Raw genomic sequence first — 19916 nt, 5'->3', positions numbered from 1 at the left:
AATTTAATACTCCTTTAATGCTTCTCTTTTAGTGCTCTAAATCATTTTTCTTACTCAATATTTCCATCCACACGCACTACGTGAAGTATCCAAGGTTGTTTCTAATGATTTGACTCTTCAATTTCTTCACTGTATTCAATTGAAATTGCTTTAAAAAAAAAAGAGAAGAGAAATACAAAAATATAAAAAATATGACAAAAAAAAATTCTAAATTTTAATCATTATATCAAACTAAATTCTAAATTTTTAATTTTATTAATTTAAATTCTAATATTTTTGAAACTATCAATTTGTTTCTATTACCATTAAGTAAAACTAACAAAAAAAAAAAAAGTAAAAGAAAAAAGAAAAAAGAAAAGACATTTTAATCATTAAAGTCAATGTAACTGTATATCAAATAACTAAAATATCATTTCCGTTAAGTTTAATAATTAAAATATTATTTTTTCTATTAGTTTTACAGTAATGATTCAAAATATTAATTTTGGTACTTTAATAGAGTACTTATGACATAATAAGGAGAGGGGGAAAAAAAAAAACCAAACAAACAAATCAAGACTAAAACATCACAGTGGAGGGTGGGACCTACTAACAACTCATTAGAGCTAACTTTAGAGCTCAAGAATTAGAGCTCCAAAGCATTTTTCTTAGTTTCATCTTACGAAAATAGATAAACAAATTAGATTGAAAACAAATTAAAAATTTAAAGTTTGAATTGATAAAATTAAAAACTTAATATTTATTTTGTTATAATGGTCAAAATTCAATTTTTTTTTTTTTTGTAATTTTCCCAAAAGTATATTATGCAAATTAATAAACTCGGATGTTTTATTTGTTTACTCATATCTTTCAAGAGTAATCAGTAATCCAATTTAATATTTCCAAATGAAATCTAGAATTTACTTCTTATAAATGGACGCAGATCACCCTGCCTTAAAAGAGATTTCTCGTCATGCAATAAAGTCATTTCAATTTTAAGAATAGCAATATAAAATTGATTTAAGATCAAGATAAATATTACTGTTTGAATTCTCAGACATCCTGTTCTCGATCCATCTTATGCATTATTTAGCTCTATTAAGCATTTTTCACCAGCATCAAGAAAGGGAAAAGGGAAAAGAAAAAGCAAACAAAGAAAAGAAAAATACATTAGCAAAATCACATTGGGTGACAATGTAACTAGAAAATAAATTTTATAGCTGAGATTTTGCTCGCTCCACAAGAGTACTCTGCAATGGAAAGATCCAAATTTTATCACTAAAAGAATGTCACCAAGAAAGATATCAGCAACTAAGTTATCAGTAAATTAATGAACCCTTTTTGCGGTGTTTAGATCTTGGATCTGTGAAGAATTTCGAAGAAAGAAAAGACATAGAAATATGTAAACACAGCCCCAATCAACCGACAAACTAATGCAGACCATATGATAGAAGGCAAAGGGCAAGGGGTCATGGAAGTGTTTCGAGCTTTACTAAATATATAGAGGGGTGGCAAGCTTTAGAGAGTAGGGGCGAGGTAACCATTCTAAAGAAGGCAATAAACGGTGGCCCAACATAGATGGTTCAAATCAAGCGACAACGTAGATGGTTCAAATCAAGCAAAAACAAAGGCACTCTTTGCACATGAAGGTAAGAGTAAGACTGCATACATCTGACCCTTAAAGACCCCGCAATGGTGGGAACCAAGTGCTCTGGACCTGCCCTTTTAGAAAAGCATTTGAGATTAACCAGGCATTTATAGGGGAGTGTAAGATTAAAACTCAGTGGATTATGCCCTTCTTTTGTATAGTTTGTGTCCTATATAATTCTATATTCCATGATCATGGACAGATCTTGGTAGACAGTTACTAATGATGCATCTCCTATTAACAATTAGTTCATAACTCTAGTCATAATACCCAAATCAGTTTCAAAATTCTCACCAGAAAAGCCCCCTTCGTAGCTCTTTCAGCTAAGTGGGCACAAGGTTTGAAGAATCCTCCATCATACACGTTCGACCATTCTTCCAATTTCGAGTAAATGTATTTTGATCCAAGAGAGTCTGCCCAGAACATAATTCCTCCCCTAAATTCAAAGATTATGCCAAGTTGGTTATAAGAACGGTCCTTTGAGGTTTACAGAAAATGCACTTGAATCGGATGAAACCACAAACCTGTAAGGCGGGAACCCCATGCCCATCACAGCAGCAATGTCGAGATCTGATGCTTTGACTACAATACCTTCAGCAAGGACTCGGCAGGCTTCGTTCACCACGGGGAAGAATACCATCTCCACAATGTCCTTGTCCGATAACTTCATCAGCTGTATCCAAGTTCAAACCCCACCAAATTCAGAGAATGATCATTAAACACTTCTTGTTGTTAAAGATTAAATATATTGATATGATCTCATTGCAAAGGCACTACCTAAGTATAATGATCGTGAAACACCAATCCTAACTCCCAAGTATTCAACTCTTAATAGCAAGAACTTCTAAGGATGATTTTTTTACTCAAACTCAATTTCGCACTCCTAAGTGCGAAACTTGTAAGAACTTTGCTACCAACTAAGATAGAACCTCTCAAACATACAAATCTCAAAAAAACAAAAGAAAAACAACTCTAACTTACTATATTATTTTGTATTTACATAATATTTATTTAAACTTAACAAAGACAACTTGTAGTTTACACCAATCTCTAATATTCATTCTTATTTTAACACACAATACAACTAAGCAAAAAAAATATTTGTTAAGATATATTTAATATTTAATTAAAATAACATATACACACTCTCATAGATGCTCCCAATTTTATGAACTTCTTTATGTTCTTGGTCCCCTGCCCCCACTTAGCGTAAGTAAGATTCAACTACTAAAAAAACAAAAGGGAAGAGAGAGAGAGAGAGAGACCTTAGGATCAACATTAACGCCGGAAATCTCCCTTGCATTCTGAACAATTTTTTTTATTTCAGGATCTGGGCTCGCCTTGCGTTTGTCATTGTAAACATAAAACCCTTTGTGAGTAGCCTCACCTAAAACAAGTGCCATATATAGGAGTCTAAGAAATGCATTCATAATTCAGACAGCAGCACAACAAATAAAGTAACAGGAAACATTACTCGCCCCTTAAAGTTTGAAACAATAGAAATTCTACCTGCTCTCTTGTCCTCCTGCATGATTGGAATTAGCATTGATTTATAGGTTCTCTCGGGGAAATTTTCAACAAACTGCGTACCAGTAGCGATCGCAACCCCAAAACCAACTAGATCACACAATCTGCATGTACAACAGAATAAAGAAACCAACTAGCCAATTCAATGTAACACATTAGACTGTTTAAAGAAACCAGGATCAAGATACCAGGTAGCATAAGAAGCTCGACACAGACATGTGACATGACATAGACACATCGACAAGGAATATTTATAAAAAGTAGGATATGACACATGGGGGATATGTGCAAATTATATAATTTTACCTTCCTATAAGCAAGAGGAAAAGCAGGCCTTCAAGATATATTTATTATATGTTGGATAAATGATTATTATATGACATATATATTAATATTTAAGTCAAAAATATTAATTTTTAAAGTCTAAAGGATAAGAATAGATATGAATTTATATTATTTTTATTTTATCGTTGGATTCTAGGTTATTTTATTTAAACTAGTAATGTGTTTCAGGAAGTGTTGGAAAGTGCCCAATAAGTGTCATGGCGTGTCGGTGTCCAACTCTGTAACTGACACGACATTACCTTCTTAGGAGTGTCCATGCTTCTTAGCATATAATAATGCTATAACGAATATGTGTACCTGAATGGACCCATAGGCATTCCAAATTTGGTGACTGCCCTATCAATCTGATAGAGATCTGCACCATGTTCGACAAGCAAAAGGGCAGCTTGTGTGTAAGGGAAGAACATCCTGTTAACAGCAAAGCCGGTGCAATTTCCAACTACAATTGGGGTTTTCTTTATCTTTTTCCCGACATCCAGTAAATCGACAATTACTTGTGGGGATGTCTTCTCGGTATGAACAATTTCCAAAAGTGGCATGATGTGAGCTGGACTGTATTAAAAGCAAAAAATCAATTGTTAGGCCGTCGTTTTGCTTGGGCTAAATAAGCCAAAATACAAAAAAAAAAAAAACATGTTTGTTTCAGCTAAAAAAATCTATAAATTTTTTTTTAAAAAAAAGCAACTGCTCCACTAAAACAAACAAAATTTTTAGCAATTACCAAACGCATCAGCTTTTTTAGATTACAAAAAGCAATTGCCAAACCCCATTTTCATGAAGAAAGGTGCAAGAAAAAACAATGGAAATGTTATTCCAAATATTACCTGAAGAAATGGGCTCCAATGATCCGGTCATGGGACCTGGTCTTCTCCCCAATCAGGTTCAAGTCAATGGTGGAAGTGTTACTTGCAAGTATGCAATGCGGAGGGCAATATTTTTCCAGATCAGAAAAAATTTGTTGCTTTAAAGAGGCATTCTCAATAACGGCCTATTTGAAGCATTGACAACAAGAAGTACTATAAAACTTGAAAACAAAACAGAAACCAAAAAATGAAAAATGATAAACAAAATTTATATTATTCTGCATTACCTCTATGACCATGTCTACATCTCTAAAGCTTTCATAGTCAAGGACACCCTTGAGAAGAGAAAGGGTTTTTAAAAACTTCTCATCATTCATTTTCCCTTTCTTGACACGACTTTGCAAATTGGCTGAATAAAATTAATATTAATTAGAATTCAGAGACCATACAAACAAAAGAATCTCGAGTTAGAAGAACTGATGAACAACATGTAGTCTAAACCACTGTTGTTAGTACATTATGATTCACGATGCGTATCATACAATTTAATACTTTTTAGAAGCAAATTGATAATATTATCAATTTGTATCTTAAATCAAATGTATCTCATGATATATATATGACACATGATGCGACACATATATTACATAAATACTAAAATATCTTTAGCAACTTTGAAAAAAAAAATAATTGAACTTATCCTAAGTAACTTAATATTGTAAAAAAATTTAATCAACTCATTAAAAAAGAGTTTTATTTTTTTTGAGAATGGTACTTTTTATTTTATTTGTCTACCGTTTTGACAAATATCTACTTGTATGACATAGGTAGCTTGTATCATTGATTTATACCTACTAACATGGTTAAAGTTTAAAATTTTCTATTATGGACAAGGCAAATTATTGATTATGCACAAGATATTTATTTTTTATATAACTATATTTATTTTTCTACCTATTTTTGAAGATGGTAAACAATCTTAGGATACACAATTCAGAAAAATAAATGAAATATGATTCGTATTCCAATTTGAAAACTATCTTCTAAACATAGAACTTTGGCCTCACCTCTGACTCTACCTACACCCGCCTGTAGGAAATTCTCATTGACTTCTTTCAGGACCACAGGATAGTTACTAAGAATCAATGCTGTTGCTATGCCAGAGCCCATTAATCCACCACCAAGAATAGCAACCTTAATTATTCGTCTTGGTACGAGACCCCGATCAGTGATCCCAGGAACCTTGCAAGCAAAATGTGTTAGTAAATTTAAACATAAAATGTTTACAGCATCGCCTCAGGTAATGCTGCATAAAGACTCTAAATTAATGGTTTTGCCTATCCACAAACAAAATAGAGGGAAAAAATTAACTGAAATATTGGATTGTGATCTAGATTAGCTTTCTACAAAAAGCAATAATCATTTTTTACATTAGGAGAAATCATTGTGAACAATATTATGAGCCTCGTGCTTATGTACGATTTCTTAAAAGCTTTTAAAATGTATTTCAAAATCACCAATATGTTCACAGGTAACTCTGGATTAAGCTGGAAATCATGATTTCAAGTTTGAATAACCCAAATTACAAAACTGATTTAACACTATCGACTACCAACTATAACTAGATTAGTGGATCATTGAACACTAGCAAATTCATGATAAACCAAAGTCAAAGTAATAGCATCAAGAACATGAAAATATTAACTGTTTACCTTAAATTAATATACTATGAATTCAAATTAACACAGTTTTCTACTTCCACAAACTTCGGAAGATTGATTACAGTTCTGATTCTGAAGGTACCCAACATTAAAAATTTATTTTGACATTCAAATAGCAAACTACCTCAAGGGGTGGTTTGGCATCCCCTAAATAATTTATCTTTTTATCTTTTTTCTATCACATCACCTCTCTACTTTTCTGCACATCTTTTCGTAAAAAGACAAAAAATACACTTATTTAGATCATCCCAAACAACCCCCAAATTTCACTATGCATCTACAAACTGATTTTAGTGATAAAACTGTGAGACATTAAATTTTCAAAACCTCACTTCTAAGTGAGGACCAAGAAGTTGTTCATCGAAAGCATGGCTACAACATGAGATAGAAATGAAGTGGCAACACTCGTAACAATTAACCCCAAGGCAAGTGGCCGAGCGGTAAAGCTTGGAGGATAAAATCCACAGGTCTCGAGTTCGAGTCACACCTTGGGGCCACTGGAGGTTTGCCCGGTCGTTAACTTCAGGGCCCTGAGATTAGTCGAGGTGCGCGAAAGCTGGCCCGGACACTCAGTTATCAAAAAAAAAAACACTCGTAACAATTCTAACACTCATAAAAATTATAACTTCATCATACCCTTGAGGTTCCACGTTGAGCAAAGAAGATGTGGATCAAGCTCTTACAAGTATCTGAATGTAAGAGTCCTTGGAAAGCTTCAACTTCCTGTGAATATCACACACTTACAGTCATATTATGGTATGCTAGCCATAATGCAAAAGAGAATTAGGGACAGTTCAGAACCTTCCAAAGCCCAGCACGGGGACCAGAAACTATACCCTCTTCAACAACATTAATGCAAACTATTGGATGCTCAAGGTTGGGAGCTTGTTTTCGTGCCTGAGTTCTTGCAAACTTTAGTATTTCCCTTGCCTCACCAAGTGGCTCTATCTTGTCAGTCTTATAAAGGCTTTTAACCCATGGTCTTTTGGCCTCCAAAATATCTAGTGCCCACTGACGAGCAGTATTTATCAACTCATCTGGTGAGACTGTGGCATCCACTAGACCCAAATCGTGAGCTTCCTCTCCTTTAACCGGCTTTGATGTCTATCAGAGAGAGTGAGAGATCAAAAATTAATTTAAGAAGATTACGACTGCACCAGGATTTTTTTATATAAATGAGGTAAATGCAAAGCAAGCCAGCATACCAGCATCATTTCAAGGGCCTTAGAGAGGCCAACAAGGCGTGGAAGCCGCTGTGTACCTAAGACAATTTAGGAGCATGAGTCGATGAAAAGGAGGGGAAAAAACAGCGTTTAGCCATAATTGACACTATAAACATCATAGCAACAATGTTGACATGAAACATTTTCATGCATAAAATGCAAGCATTAAGGCTTTCATCAGTACAGAGACCTGGCTAGTGCTTTTTGGTGTGTTATTCAGATGAAAGGCTTGCTTGACTAAAATAGTTTAGTAAAAGGGCTGAAGGAACTAACAAAAAAACATATTGCTGCTTTTGGGCTAAAGACTATTTGCTTCCAACAAACTATGTTCATAAGCTCTTTTTATTCGAGAGTTTTTGTCCAAATTTCCCTTTATATATTCCATTTCCACAGAATGCTATAATAAAGTGGCAAAGTTCTGATTATTTGAAATTGAATAAGAATTTAATAGTTACACTCAACTAAAATCCATTCCAACCTCTAGTTCATCTCCAAACAATAAAAAATAAATCACTGCAAATTTAAACAAAGAGCTATACCTCCAAATCCAGGAATTACCCCAAGCCGAAGTTCAGGTAAGCCTAGTTGGGCACTAGGAGTAGATATCCGTGCATGGCAGGCCTGGCACAGCAAATGTACAACATCATTTACATGAATTCAAGAGAACAGTCCCTAGTCAAAAAGATGAAGCAGCACATACCATTGCAACCTCTAGCCCTCCACCTAAAGCGAGGCCATCGATAGCAGCAACTGAAGGCTTTCTCGCAGCTGAGCGAAGAGAAGCCATGAAAATAAGTAACACAAACTTTCATGATCAAATAGGACAAGAGCAGAGGAAAAGGGTGAAACGCAGCAAGATTACCTTCCACAGTGTCAGTAAGAACCTCTACTGACATAAAGCCAGGTTTTGGAGGTGCAACTGTGATAAAACAGAACTACAATTTTAGTAAATATGTGATTGTGCAGCACAAGAATAGATAACGCATAAACAAATATACATACTCTTTCCCCCTTGCATTCCACCAAAAGCGGTTATATCAAAACCGCCAGAAAACTTGCCCTTTGCACCTGATCCAGTAACAGAAATATTAGCTTCGTATCTCATCATAAGAAAATGATAAGCCATCATCTCTTCACATTACCAGTAACAACAATTGCCTTCACATCATCTCTTTGTAAGGCTTGCTCATAACACTCTTTCAAGCCCTGTAATACTGAAAAAATAAAAAGGGAAGGGTGAGAGAGGGAAAAAGAAAGAAAAAAGAGTTACATCACAAATTCAGAACAAGTAGAAATCCAACATCTATCTATTTACTGAAAGAAAAGGTTAAAGAAATCATACATCTCCAAAAGCCTAGCAAATAGGCAATGTCCTTGTGAGTTGCCTAAGAGCATATGCACTTTTGATGTATACATTTTATATCATACGAATGGTGGCAAGATAATGAAGAAAATTAAATGTACAAGTGTCTATCGATAAGGTTCTAGAAGAACCTTCAACATAAGAAAGCTGAAAAAATATTGGCTGTGCTTGGCAGAGATCTTAAAAACATTTTTTTCTTTTACTGGTCTGTGTGCAACTTTTCACTTCATTTCATTGTACATGAAGAAGCAAAGTCAGCAAATATTCCTCAATCAATTCGGCATCATATCAATCACCTTCTTGTTTCCAATAAGGAGCACATATACACCTCTCTCTCTCTCTCTCTCTCTCTCTCTCTCTCTCTCTCTCTCTGTGTGTGTGGAAAATCATTTCTCACTTGTTATACTGCTAGTATTTTGCAGTCTTCCTAAGATTTCTTGGGCAGCCAAAAGTCGTATCTCCAAGAATTTCAACACTGGCACGCACAGTATTCCAACTGTTTTTACCATGCGTCTTTCCCCTACTGGACCGTACCTAATACGCGCTATCAAGTCGTATCACTTTTGCGTGCGTCGTCTGACAAGCACGTCGTCCAAGGCACCATAATTGCCAGTTTTGCCGCCATTTCATGCTTTTGATCAAAATCAACTCTCTCTTCGTCTTTTTACTTTTGTATCTTCATTCTTTCAAACTTTTTCTCTCAAATCCTCCATTGCCATTTTTGCGAAGCTTTCTGCAACCAATTGCACTCTCTCTCTCCAATGAGGCTTTTGTTGCATCTCTTTGCTTACTACCACCGTCTGATACCGGTGTACTTCACACCGGCCTTTTTGTAATTTAAACAATCATTCTTCAATTTTAGGCTGAAGTTCCTTCTTTCCTTTTCGGAATGCATTCTTTAATTTCTTCTTTTAACGTGGTTGTATGTGTCTTCTTTTTACTTTTGTATGATTCTTAAAATAATTTACATGTCTTTAATATACACTTCAATCTTGTGCAACCTTCTCGGGGTGACACACCTCGGTTATACAAACTAATGATTTACCTCGGCAAGTACCCAAGTATCTTTCTTGGTGCAACCTTGGTTTCACTTGTAAATTTTTTCATAAAATTTCAACAAGTGTTTAACCTTAGTTTAACTTCAACTTGTATACTTTTCTCAAGTTTCAACAAGTGTTAAACATAATCTCGGTTTAACTTTAACTTGTAAACTTTTTTCAAGTTTCAACAAGTGTTAAACATAATCTCGGTTTAACTTCAACTTGTAAACTTTTCTCAAGTTTCAACAAGTGTTAAACATGATCTCAGTTTAACTTCAACTTGTAAACTTTTCAAGTTTCAATAAGTGTTAAACATAATCTCGGTTTAACTTCAACTTGTAAACTTTTTAAGTTTCAACAAGTGTTAAACATAATCTCGGTTTAACTTCAACTTGTAAACTTTTTAAGTTTCAACAAATGTTAAACATAATCTCGGTTTAACTTCAACTTGTAAACTTTTCTCAAGTTTCAACAAATGTTAAACATGATCTCGGTTTAACTTCAACTTGTAAACTTTTTAAGTTTCAGCAAGTGTTAAACATAATCTCGGTTTAACTTCAACTTGTAAACTTTTCTCAAGTTTCAACAAGTGTTAAATATGATCTCGGTTTAACTTCAACTTGTAAACTTTTCTCAAGTTTCAACAAGTGTTAAACATAATCTCGGTTTAACTTCAACTTGTAAACTTTTCTCAAGTTTCAACAAGTGTTAAACATGATCTCGGTTTAACTTCAACTTGTAAACTTTTTAAGTTTCAACAAGTGTTAAACATAATCTCAGTTTAACTTCAACTTGTAAACTTTTCTTAAGTTTCAACAAGTGTTAAACATGATCTCAGTTTAACTTCAACTTGTAAACTTTTTAAGTTTCAACAAGTGTTAAACATAATCTCGATTTAACTTCAACTTGTAAACTTTTCTCAAGTTTCAACAAGTGTTAAACATGATCTCGGTTTAACTTCAACTTGTAAACTTTTTAAGTTTCAACAAGTGTTAAACATAATCTCGGTTTAACTTCAACTTGTAAACTTTTCTCAAGTTTCAACAAGTGTTAAACATGATCTCGGTTTAACTTCTACTTGTAAACTTTTTAAGTTTCAACAAGTGTTAAACATGACCTCGGCTTGAAAATTCCAACTCCCAAGCATCATTCTTTAACCCTTTGCCCCCTAATGTGAACTTAAGTTCCACTTGGGTTCTCATTAGACACATGGCTTTGACCTCGTCGCCAATGTAAGATTTGAACAAAGACTGGCTGAGTTTATCAACCTTGGTCTCTTTACTAAGGCACTCAGCTCCAATCTGTGTCTAATTTTGCCGATATGACAAGTCTAGGTTAACCCAGCTTAGTTCAACTTTATTATATGCAAGTAAAGTTTGTACTCTGCCATATAATAAGTCTAAGTTATTCGTCATGTTTCAATCAGAAACATCGTCATAGGACTGGTCGGTCCTATCGTACAGATTTCAAAAATCAAACTAGCACTTTATTATTGCTTCAGCCATTATGCCCCATTGCCGGCAACCTTTCTCAAGCTGAGGTCCCTAATGTTGAACTCTCTTGGGCTGACCTTCTTGTTGTAAGCCCTAGCAAGTTGTTGCTGGTATGCCCCCAGCCGAATTGTTGTTCTATCGCACGTTGCAGGTGGATTTCAAAGCATTTTCATGCTTTTTTACATAGGCTTCAGCTTCTTTTGGCATGAAAGGTCAAAAGAATCCCTACGATATTGCTCTATGGATAAGGGATCTGCCCCCTGCATGGCTTCCACATACTCCTTTGTGGACCTCGTATAAAAATTCTTTAATTTAGGCCAAGATCTTCTCTTTTCGGACTTAATCATCTAGGCCGAGATCTTGTCTTCTGGGATATGGGATTCAAGATCTGGAATCCAGGATCTGCTCACTTGGCTAAGCTCTTGTCTTCTCATATCCAGTGTTATCTCGGCTTCATGTTGGCGAACCATTTCTCTTCTCTTGTTTGGACGCCTTTGTTCCCGGCGTGTCTTCCTCGGCTCTGACATACTTTTCTATCCTGTCCATCAGCTCCTCCATGCTTTTCGGCAATGTCTTTGCCAGTGATTTTCGAAGCAGGCAGCCATCCTTCAAGCCGTTTTTAAACGACACGACCGCCACCTCTTGGTTGCATCATGGTATTCGGTTGAATACCTCATAATACCTTTTGGCATAGGCCCTAAGGCTTTCATCCTCGCCGATCTTCAAGGCCATTAGGGCATCCACCCTCAATGGTTGTAGCTTGTTTGTCACGAACCTGGCCACAAACATCTCGGCCAGGCCTTCCCAGGTCTTCACACTTCCCTTCGGTAGTTTATGAAACCAATCTGATGCAATCTCCCCGAACGATGAGGGGAACACTTTGCAGAACAACGACTCATTCTCACTATACAATGCCATTGTGTTTAAGTATAATCTAACGTGGAAGTTGGGTCTGACTTACCATCGTATATTTGGAACCTCAGCATACTGAATCTCTTCGGCGCCTTAAATTTGTCCAATTCCACTGAGAAAGGTGTTCTCGGCTTATCAGGGGAGGTTATCTTGGCATCGGCATTCTGTTGCTTCCTCTTGAGGTAATCTCTCAAGTCCTCCTTTGTCCGCCCAGGAGCTCGGCTATCTCCTGATTTCAGTCTTTTAGGTGCATTGCTCTCAGCTTCGTTGTGAGCCCTCTTTGACTTTTCTCCATGAGTTGTGTCGAAACACAGCTCCTGCCTTTGAACATGCCGATGTTCTCTGAGGTCTGCTTCTTTGGTGCGATGTGTCCTCCGCGATTCTTCCTTTCTCGACTCTCCTCACTCGATCTCCCTTGAAGGTCGATGAGAGTGTCTTTCACTCCTGGTGTGCTGAGGGGCTATTGGGATTGGTTTCTGCCCTCCCTTCTGGGCATTGGCCGCTGGAATCGGCGTCTCTTGTAGCGGGAATGGTGGTTGCATGACATTATTTTGCATCATAAAATTGACGACCGATTGCAGGTCTGCCAACTTGTTTGCCATCTCTTTCACCTCTTTATCCCTCCACAGGCATCTATCATTCCATACCTGGAGGTCGTCCTCGTTGTAGTATCCGCTTCGATCTGGTTTCTTTGGCACATCGTCATCCTGGCCGACGTCTTTCTTGCTGTGATTCTGGTTCTGAGTCTCCTCATTGCGACCATCTTCCTCTACGTTTGGGTCAACGTGTTTTCCACTCCCAGCAAGGATTTCGTCCCCAACCTTATCTTTTTGTCCGTCGTTGGCCATTTATTCTCCTTTCTTTTCCACAGACGGCGCCAAATTGTGTGTGTCAATTTCTGATCACACTGCCAACTTAGGCCTCATTTGGGAACCCACCCTTTTAGCCAAAAAGTCAAAAAGTTACTAAATTAGCCAAAAAGCCAACAACCTATACCAAAAAGTTAAAGATTCTCTTTTCTCTCTACTTTTTGCACATCTTTTTGTAAAAAGCCAAAAAGTCATCCCAAACATACTAGTTTTTTTAGCTCATATTTTAGCCAAATAGCCAAAAAGTTACTAAATTAGCCTGTTCCCAAACGAGGCCTTAGTACTCAACTAGAGAACATCGGCAGAATAGGTTAAGCCCGGACAACTTGCAACAGAAAGAAGAGATTCCGACGGTGGCTCGTCCACCCGGGGGCACTCCGACGATCAAGTCAGTAAAATATCTCTCAAAGATAACCAATAATGCTTAACTCACTAGACAGAGCACAAAAGACATACCTTAGACCCATGGGGTGCCTCACTTTTATAACCAACACAATTCTAGTCCCAATAGAAGCCTAACTCCAATGGATTTAGAATTATTGCTAATCTTGGGCTCCCAGTAGGATTAGGATAAACTTTCTAAGAGTCTTATCTTTACCTAAACTGAAGTCTTCTCTCACTCTAGGACTCTTGTCCCTTATCCGCTTATCTCAGATTCCGGTATCTTCGCAGATAACCTCGGCCTAGCCTAGATGATCTCGACGTCATGACCAGGACACGTGGTACCTCGGCTGGCACTTCGGTGACACCTCGGCCATGTGTTGTCATTCAAAAATTATGTCCCCACAAGAACATAAAGAACCAAACACAGATAAGGTGAATCTCATATGTGGGTCTCACATTATGTAGTCCATTATGTTTTTGATTTTCTATGCATTGGGAGTTATTTTTTTGTAATTTTTTTGTTGGCTTATTTTTATCTTTAATAAAAAAAAAATTAAAAATTGAGACTTCGAAATTATATTTTCGACGAGACAAATCATAAAATTAAAAAATTTAAAAAATATATAAAAAAAAAATAGTGTACTTGTTTAGTTTATTTTGACTTTTTCATTTTTCTTAAATTTGTTTAAAAAAAATAATTCTAAATTCGTCTACATAAAGTGGATCGGAAAACAAATTTTTTTTTTTATATATGAACCCCAAATATGAATGTAAAGTACACAAATATAATTATATATACATATAAATAAGGGTAAATTATAAATATACCTTCTGAAATTTGCTTAAAATATAAATTATTCCTTATTGTTTATAAAATTACAAATATCTCTTTGTTAATATTTTTTATTTAACAGAATTAACTGAAAAAATAAAATTCATAATTACTCTCCTATACAATAATAAAATTATCTAAATTATTAATTGAAACATATTTCTAACATCATTAAAAACTATCAATTAACTTGATGATTTATTAATAAAAGGAGCAATTTGTTATAAAATTAAAAATCTCAAGGGATGAAATATAATTTCTAAAACCACAGAAACGATTCGTATTTTAATCAAATATCAGATGATGCATTTATAATTTACCCTATAAATAATAATATTAAGTGTCATAAAAAAAAATATTTTAATATTTATTTAATAATACTTAATATTACGTGAAAAATACTTTGGAACTCTAATTCTTGAGTGACAATGAGTCTTTTTGGAACTCTAATTCTTGAGTGACAACGAGTCTTACCTACTATGATGTGATATTTTAATCTTAATTTATTTGTTTATTATTTTTCTTCTTGTTATATTATTAATACTCTATTAAAATATTAAGATTAATACTTTGAATCATTGTCATTAATACTCTATTAAAATACCAAAATTAATACTCCGAATCATCGCTGATATTACTCGCTCCTATCGTTTTATCTCTGACTTCAGTTACATTACAAACGCACCCCAACGTCACCGTGGACAGCCGAGCACGATACCACTATGTCTATAAATAACAATCTCTCTCTCTCTCTCTCTCCATCACAGTTGCAACAAAGGTTGAGGCACTTTTAGAGAGAGAAAAAGCTTAATTTCTAGAGAGAGAAAGTAATGGGGAGCAACAACAACAACGGGAGAGGAAGAACAGTGATGGAGGTCGGAGCTGATGGGGTGGCTATCATCACCATCATCAACCCTATAAATCTAACATGTGTATTTTTCTTTTATCTATGTGTCTTTACATAATCTACTATAGTTTCGGTTTATTTAGAAAGACTAAAAGGAGGTGGTATAATTATGTATTTTTTTCAAATTTCAGGGAAGGGTAGTGTAATTTACCCAAAATAAAATCACACTTATTAATATTTATAATCTATTTCCTATAAATCTATCCATTTAAACTTGTTGAATCATAAATAGAAGAGAATTATAATATATACACTATTGTTTGAAGAAAAAAAATTGTAAATACTGCACATTATTTTGTTTTACTTTTTAATGCACCTAAAAATTAAAATACTTGTGAAAAATCTAAAAACAAAATTACTAAAGACCAAAATATATATTGTACGGGGAGCAAATATTCCGGCGTGCCCGTATTCCTTTCTTCCGAGCTCCGTCGATATCCGATCACCTGTGAGCAAATAACGGTGAGCTACCCGGCGGTGTGTGGCCGGAAAAACCCTCCGACGGTCAAGTTAGCACACACCTTCGAGGGAATAGAGAGAAGGGAGAGAGTGTTTGAGTGTAAGAAATCCTTACAGATATGTTCGTGTGTCGCGTATGGGGGGCGCAGGCATGCTTTTATACCTTCTGAGCCCCATATCCACTCCCAGTCATCTCCTGACACGTGGCTCTGCTATCCCATCTGTCAGCATAAACCATGCCATTCACCACCTAACCTCAACTGCTTGACTTCACAGCTGGAGCTCGGTAGCCGAGCTGTTCTACCTCGGCCATGTCATGCTTCAAACCCATGCGCATAGCCGGATAAACACATGAAGGACCGGGCTAGGCGGCATCTCGGCAAAGCCTAGCCCGGGCTCCTCCTTTGGTTGGCCTTCTCGCCGGTCAATCAACTACCTCGGCTGACCGCGCCTTTCCGGGCGCCGGTCTCTCGGTCTGTCTGGTTTCGACCATCCTCGGACCGAGCATCTTGGTCTGACCGGTCACTTCCTGGCCGAGCAGCTTCCGTACGGTCCGGGGCGGCCCACATTCAGTCCAAACTCTGCCCGGCCCAGGTTCTGGTAGCCCATCTCTGGGTGAACAGTCGATCATCTCGGCCCAATGCACTGTTGGGCTCTCAACTTGCTCGGTCGATACCTCGGCCCAACACCGGATCATAAATCACCCTCTCATATATATATATATATATATATTTGTTTGTTTGTTTGTTTGTTTAGTAATTTTTTTATTTTAAATTTCTTCATAAATATTCGAATAATTAGGTGCATGTAGATTTGATTTAATTTTTTTTAAATGACAAATATGAAAAAAAAAATTCAGTATGAAAAGCAGTTTTCAAAGTGACTTTTACAATTGTGATTTTTAAGATTTTGAAATCCATGCATAATAACTTGGTTATCAATATTATCAAATAAGATTTTTTTTGTATAATTTTAATGGAGTGGGTCAGATGTTCAAAATTTTCGTGATCATAAGTCATACCAACTGTTTTAAAAAAATAAAATAAAATAAGTCATACCAAAGTTATGATCTTTGGATTACCTTGATTAGTGTGTGGTGTTTTATTCTAAGTGTAATCCAAGGATCACAAAACTTTCATGATTATTTTCATGAAAAGTTTTTCATGATACCTAACATTGCTGAATAAATAACTGTTGGTACGACTTATTTTATTTTATTTTTTTAAAACAGTTGGTATGACTTATGATCACGAAAATTTTGAACATTTGACCCACTCCATTAAAATTATACAAAAAAAAATCTTATTTGATAATATTGATAACCAAGTTATTATGTAAGGATTTCAAAATCTTAAAAATCACAATTGTAAAAGTCACTTTGAAAACTGCTTTTCATATTGAATTTTTTTTTCATATTTTAGTCATTTAAAAAAAATTAAATCAAATCTACATGCACCAAATTATTAGAATATTTATGAAGAAATTTAAAATAAAAAAATTACTAAACAAACAAACAACAAAAATATATATATATATATATATATATTTTTGGTCTTTAGTAATTTTGTTTTTAGATTTTTCACAAGTATTTTAATTTTTAGGTGCATTAAAAAGTAAAACAAAATAATGTGCAGTATTTACAAATTTTTTTCTTCAAACAACAGTGTATATATTATAATTCTCTTCTATTTATGATTCAACAAGTTTAAATGGATAGATTTATAGGAAATAGATTATAAATATTAATAAGTGTGATTTTATTTTGGGTAAATTACACTACACTTCCCTGAAATTTGAAAAAAATACATAATTATACCACCCCTTTTAGTCTTACTAAATAAACTGAAACTACTGTAGATTATGTAAAGACACATAGATAAAAGAAAAATACACATGTTAATGTAAAAAATATGACAATATCATTTTTCTAATTATTGATGAAAAGGGGATTTTAAGCATAACGTGAACTAAAACATTAAAACATTAGAATTTGCTATATCTTTCTTAAATATTAAGGGAGGTCAGTGTAATTTATCGCTTTACGTTTATATAATTTGTAAAATCTAAGACTCCGTTTGGTTGGATTTTCAGAAATTATTTTTTAAGTCTTTTATAGAAAAATAAAAATTAGTTTCAACAAAAATAAATACTAAAAAGATATTTTAAGAATTTTAAAAATTATTTCTAGCCTCCAAAAAATAAAACTATATGGATATGATGAGTGTTTTTTTTCTTCATTTTTTTCACTAAATTAATTTTTAGTTTTTTTAAAAAACAAAATCTGAAAATCAAAAACTTTATTTGATTTTTGAGTTTTCAAAAACAGTTTTTGATTTTTTAATTCATATGTTATTTTTATTTTTAGTATAACTTTTTTAATATTTTAATCAAATTTTTTTATTCCTTACATCCGATTAATCTAGACATTCAAAAAGTACAAAATTTATGAGCAAGTCTTTCAAAAATTTACTAAATATTAAAAATACAAAAATATATATATTTTTTATACTTATTAAATTTTGGATAAATTACAAATATACTCCTTGAGATTTGCTTAAAATAAATAATTAACTAAAAAATAAAATTCATAATTGATCTTTCATACAATAATAAAATTACTTAAATTATTAATTGAAACATTTTTTAACATCATTAAAAACTATTAATTGATTTGATGATTTATTAATAAAATGGGTAATTTGTTATGAAATTAGAAACCTCAGAGAATTAAATATAATTTTCAAAACTACATAAGGCGATTTTTATTTTAATCAAACCTTAGGGTGTATTAATGTATCCTTAAATTTTTAGCAAATATTTTACTTTTCTACATTAGATACATCTAAAAAAAAATAAAAATATTAAAATATTAAAAATAAAAAATACGAATTAAAAATCCAAAATGAAACAGAGTGAAAAGTTTTTGAATGTTGACAAAAAATTCCTCGGAGTGTCCGCCAAGGCAAAATTGAAATCGGCCAGTGCACAATGTTCATAAAAATATTACTGAAACAATTGTATCAACAAGCTCAGAGAAAACCATAATTAACATTGGAAAAAAAAACTCAAAACAGATAAGAATGAAATTGAAGCACAACAACATGAAGCAAAATTGAAGATGACGATGAGTGAGTAATATATATACATACAAATACATATATAGAAAAAGAAAATGAACCACGAGCTTGTTGCCCAGTGGCTTGTCCACCGCCACCCCAGTTCGAGTTCCGGCCGTTGCAACACCTCGTGGCCAGCCGTAGGTGCGCGTTTAGCTGGCTCGGACACCCTATGGGAAAACCAAAAAAAAAGAGAAAGAAATAGAAGATGAAGAGAGTACCATCAAGGGAGAGAGAATTGACGGGAGGATTGATGATGGTGATGATAGCCACCCCATCAGCTCCGACCTCCATCACTGTTCTTCCTCTCCTGTTGTTGTTGCTCCCCATTACTTTCTCTCTCTAAAAGTGCCTCAACCTTTGTTGCAACTGTTATGAAGAGAGAGAGATTGTTATTTATAGACATGGGGTGACGTTGGGGTTGGGGTGCGTTTGTAATGTAACTGAAGTCAAAGATAAAACGATAGGACCGAGTAATATTAGCCATGATTCGGAGTATTAATTTTGATATTTTAATAAGGTGTTAATGATATTTTAATGACATTGATTAATCTTAATATTTTAATAGAATATTAATGATATAATAAGAAGAAAAATAATAAATAAATAAATTAAGATTAAAACATCACATCATAGTAGGTAAAATTTGTTGTCACTCAAGAATTAGAGTTTCAAAAAGACTCATTATCACTCAAGAATTAGAGTTTCAAAATATTTTTCGAATAATATTAAGTATTATTAAATAAATATTAAAATATTTTTTTTATGACACTTAATATTATTATTTATAGGGTAAATTATAAATGCATCCTCTGAGATTTGATTAAAATACCAATCGTTTATGTGGTTTTGAAAATTACATTCCACCCCTTGAGATTTTTAATTTTATAACACACCACTCTTTTTATTAATAAATCATCAAATAAATAAACAATTTTTAATGATGTTAGAAATATGTTTCAATTAATAATTTAGATAATTTTATCATTGTATAGGAGAACAATTATGAATTTCATTTTTTCAGTTAATTTTGCTAAATAAAAAATACTAATAAAGAGATATTTGTATTTTTCTAAATAATAAAGAATAATTTATATTTTAAGCAAACTTCAGAAAGTATATTTATAATTTTGCACTGACTTAGAGAAATTTCAATTTTTACATAAATTTTTTCTGATTTCAAAGAGAAATTTTTCAAAATTTTTCTATCATCATACCAGAGAAATTTCAATTTCTTTTTGTAAAGATTGAAATTTCTTTGAGTTGGAGGTGAAATTTTTTTGAGTTAGGCGAAA

General features: G+C 33.9%; 1 protein-coding gene across 1 annotated transcript; it reads right to left on the bottom strand.

Moving 5' to 3' along the window:
- Positions 1-972: 972 nt before the first annotated feature.
- LOC114292590 (glyoxysomal fatty acid beta-oxidation multifunctional protein MFP-a-like) lies at positions 973-18951 on the bottom strand. Its single transcript, XM_082877005.1, has 18 exons — positions 18843-18951; positions 8389-8460; positions 8249-8314; positions 8109-8165; positions 7947-8014; positions 7786-7867; positions 7229-7284; positions 6825-7127; positions 6660-6746; positions 5370-5544; positions 4590-4711; positions 4324-4487; positions 3797-4051; positions 3137-3258; positions 2893-3014; positions 2152-2300; positions 1922-2063; positions 973-1229 (listed from the first exon to the last, which is right to left on the bottom strand). The coding sequence occupies exons 1-18, from the start codon at positions 18949-18951 to the stop codon at positions 1194-1196; spliced, it is 2187 nt and encodes a 728-aa protein (XP_082733131.1). The 3' UTR covers positions 973-1193.
- Positions 18952-19916: the final 965 nt, after the last annotated feature.

This window comes from Camellia sinensis, chromosome 7 (genome assembly GCF_055761805.1).
Source record: "Camellia sinensis isolate YWXY chromosome 7, ASM5576180v1, whole genome shotgun sequence".
Lineage (NCBI taxonomy): Eukaryota > Viridiplantae > Streptophyta > Magnoliopsida > Ericales > Theaceae > Camellia > Camellia sinensis.
Note: the sequence above shows the minus strand (reverse complement) of the source record. Positions and strands in the feature narration are given on the sequence as shown.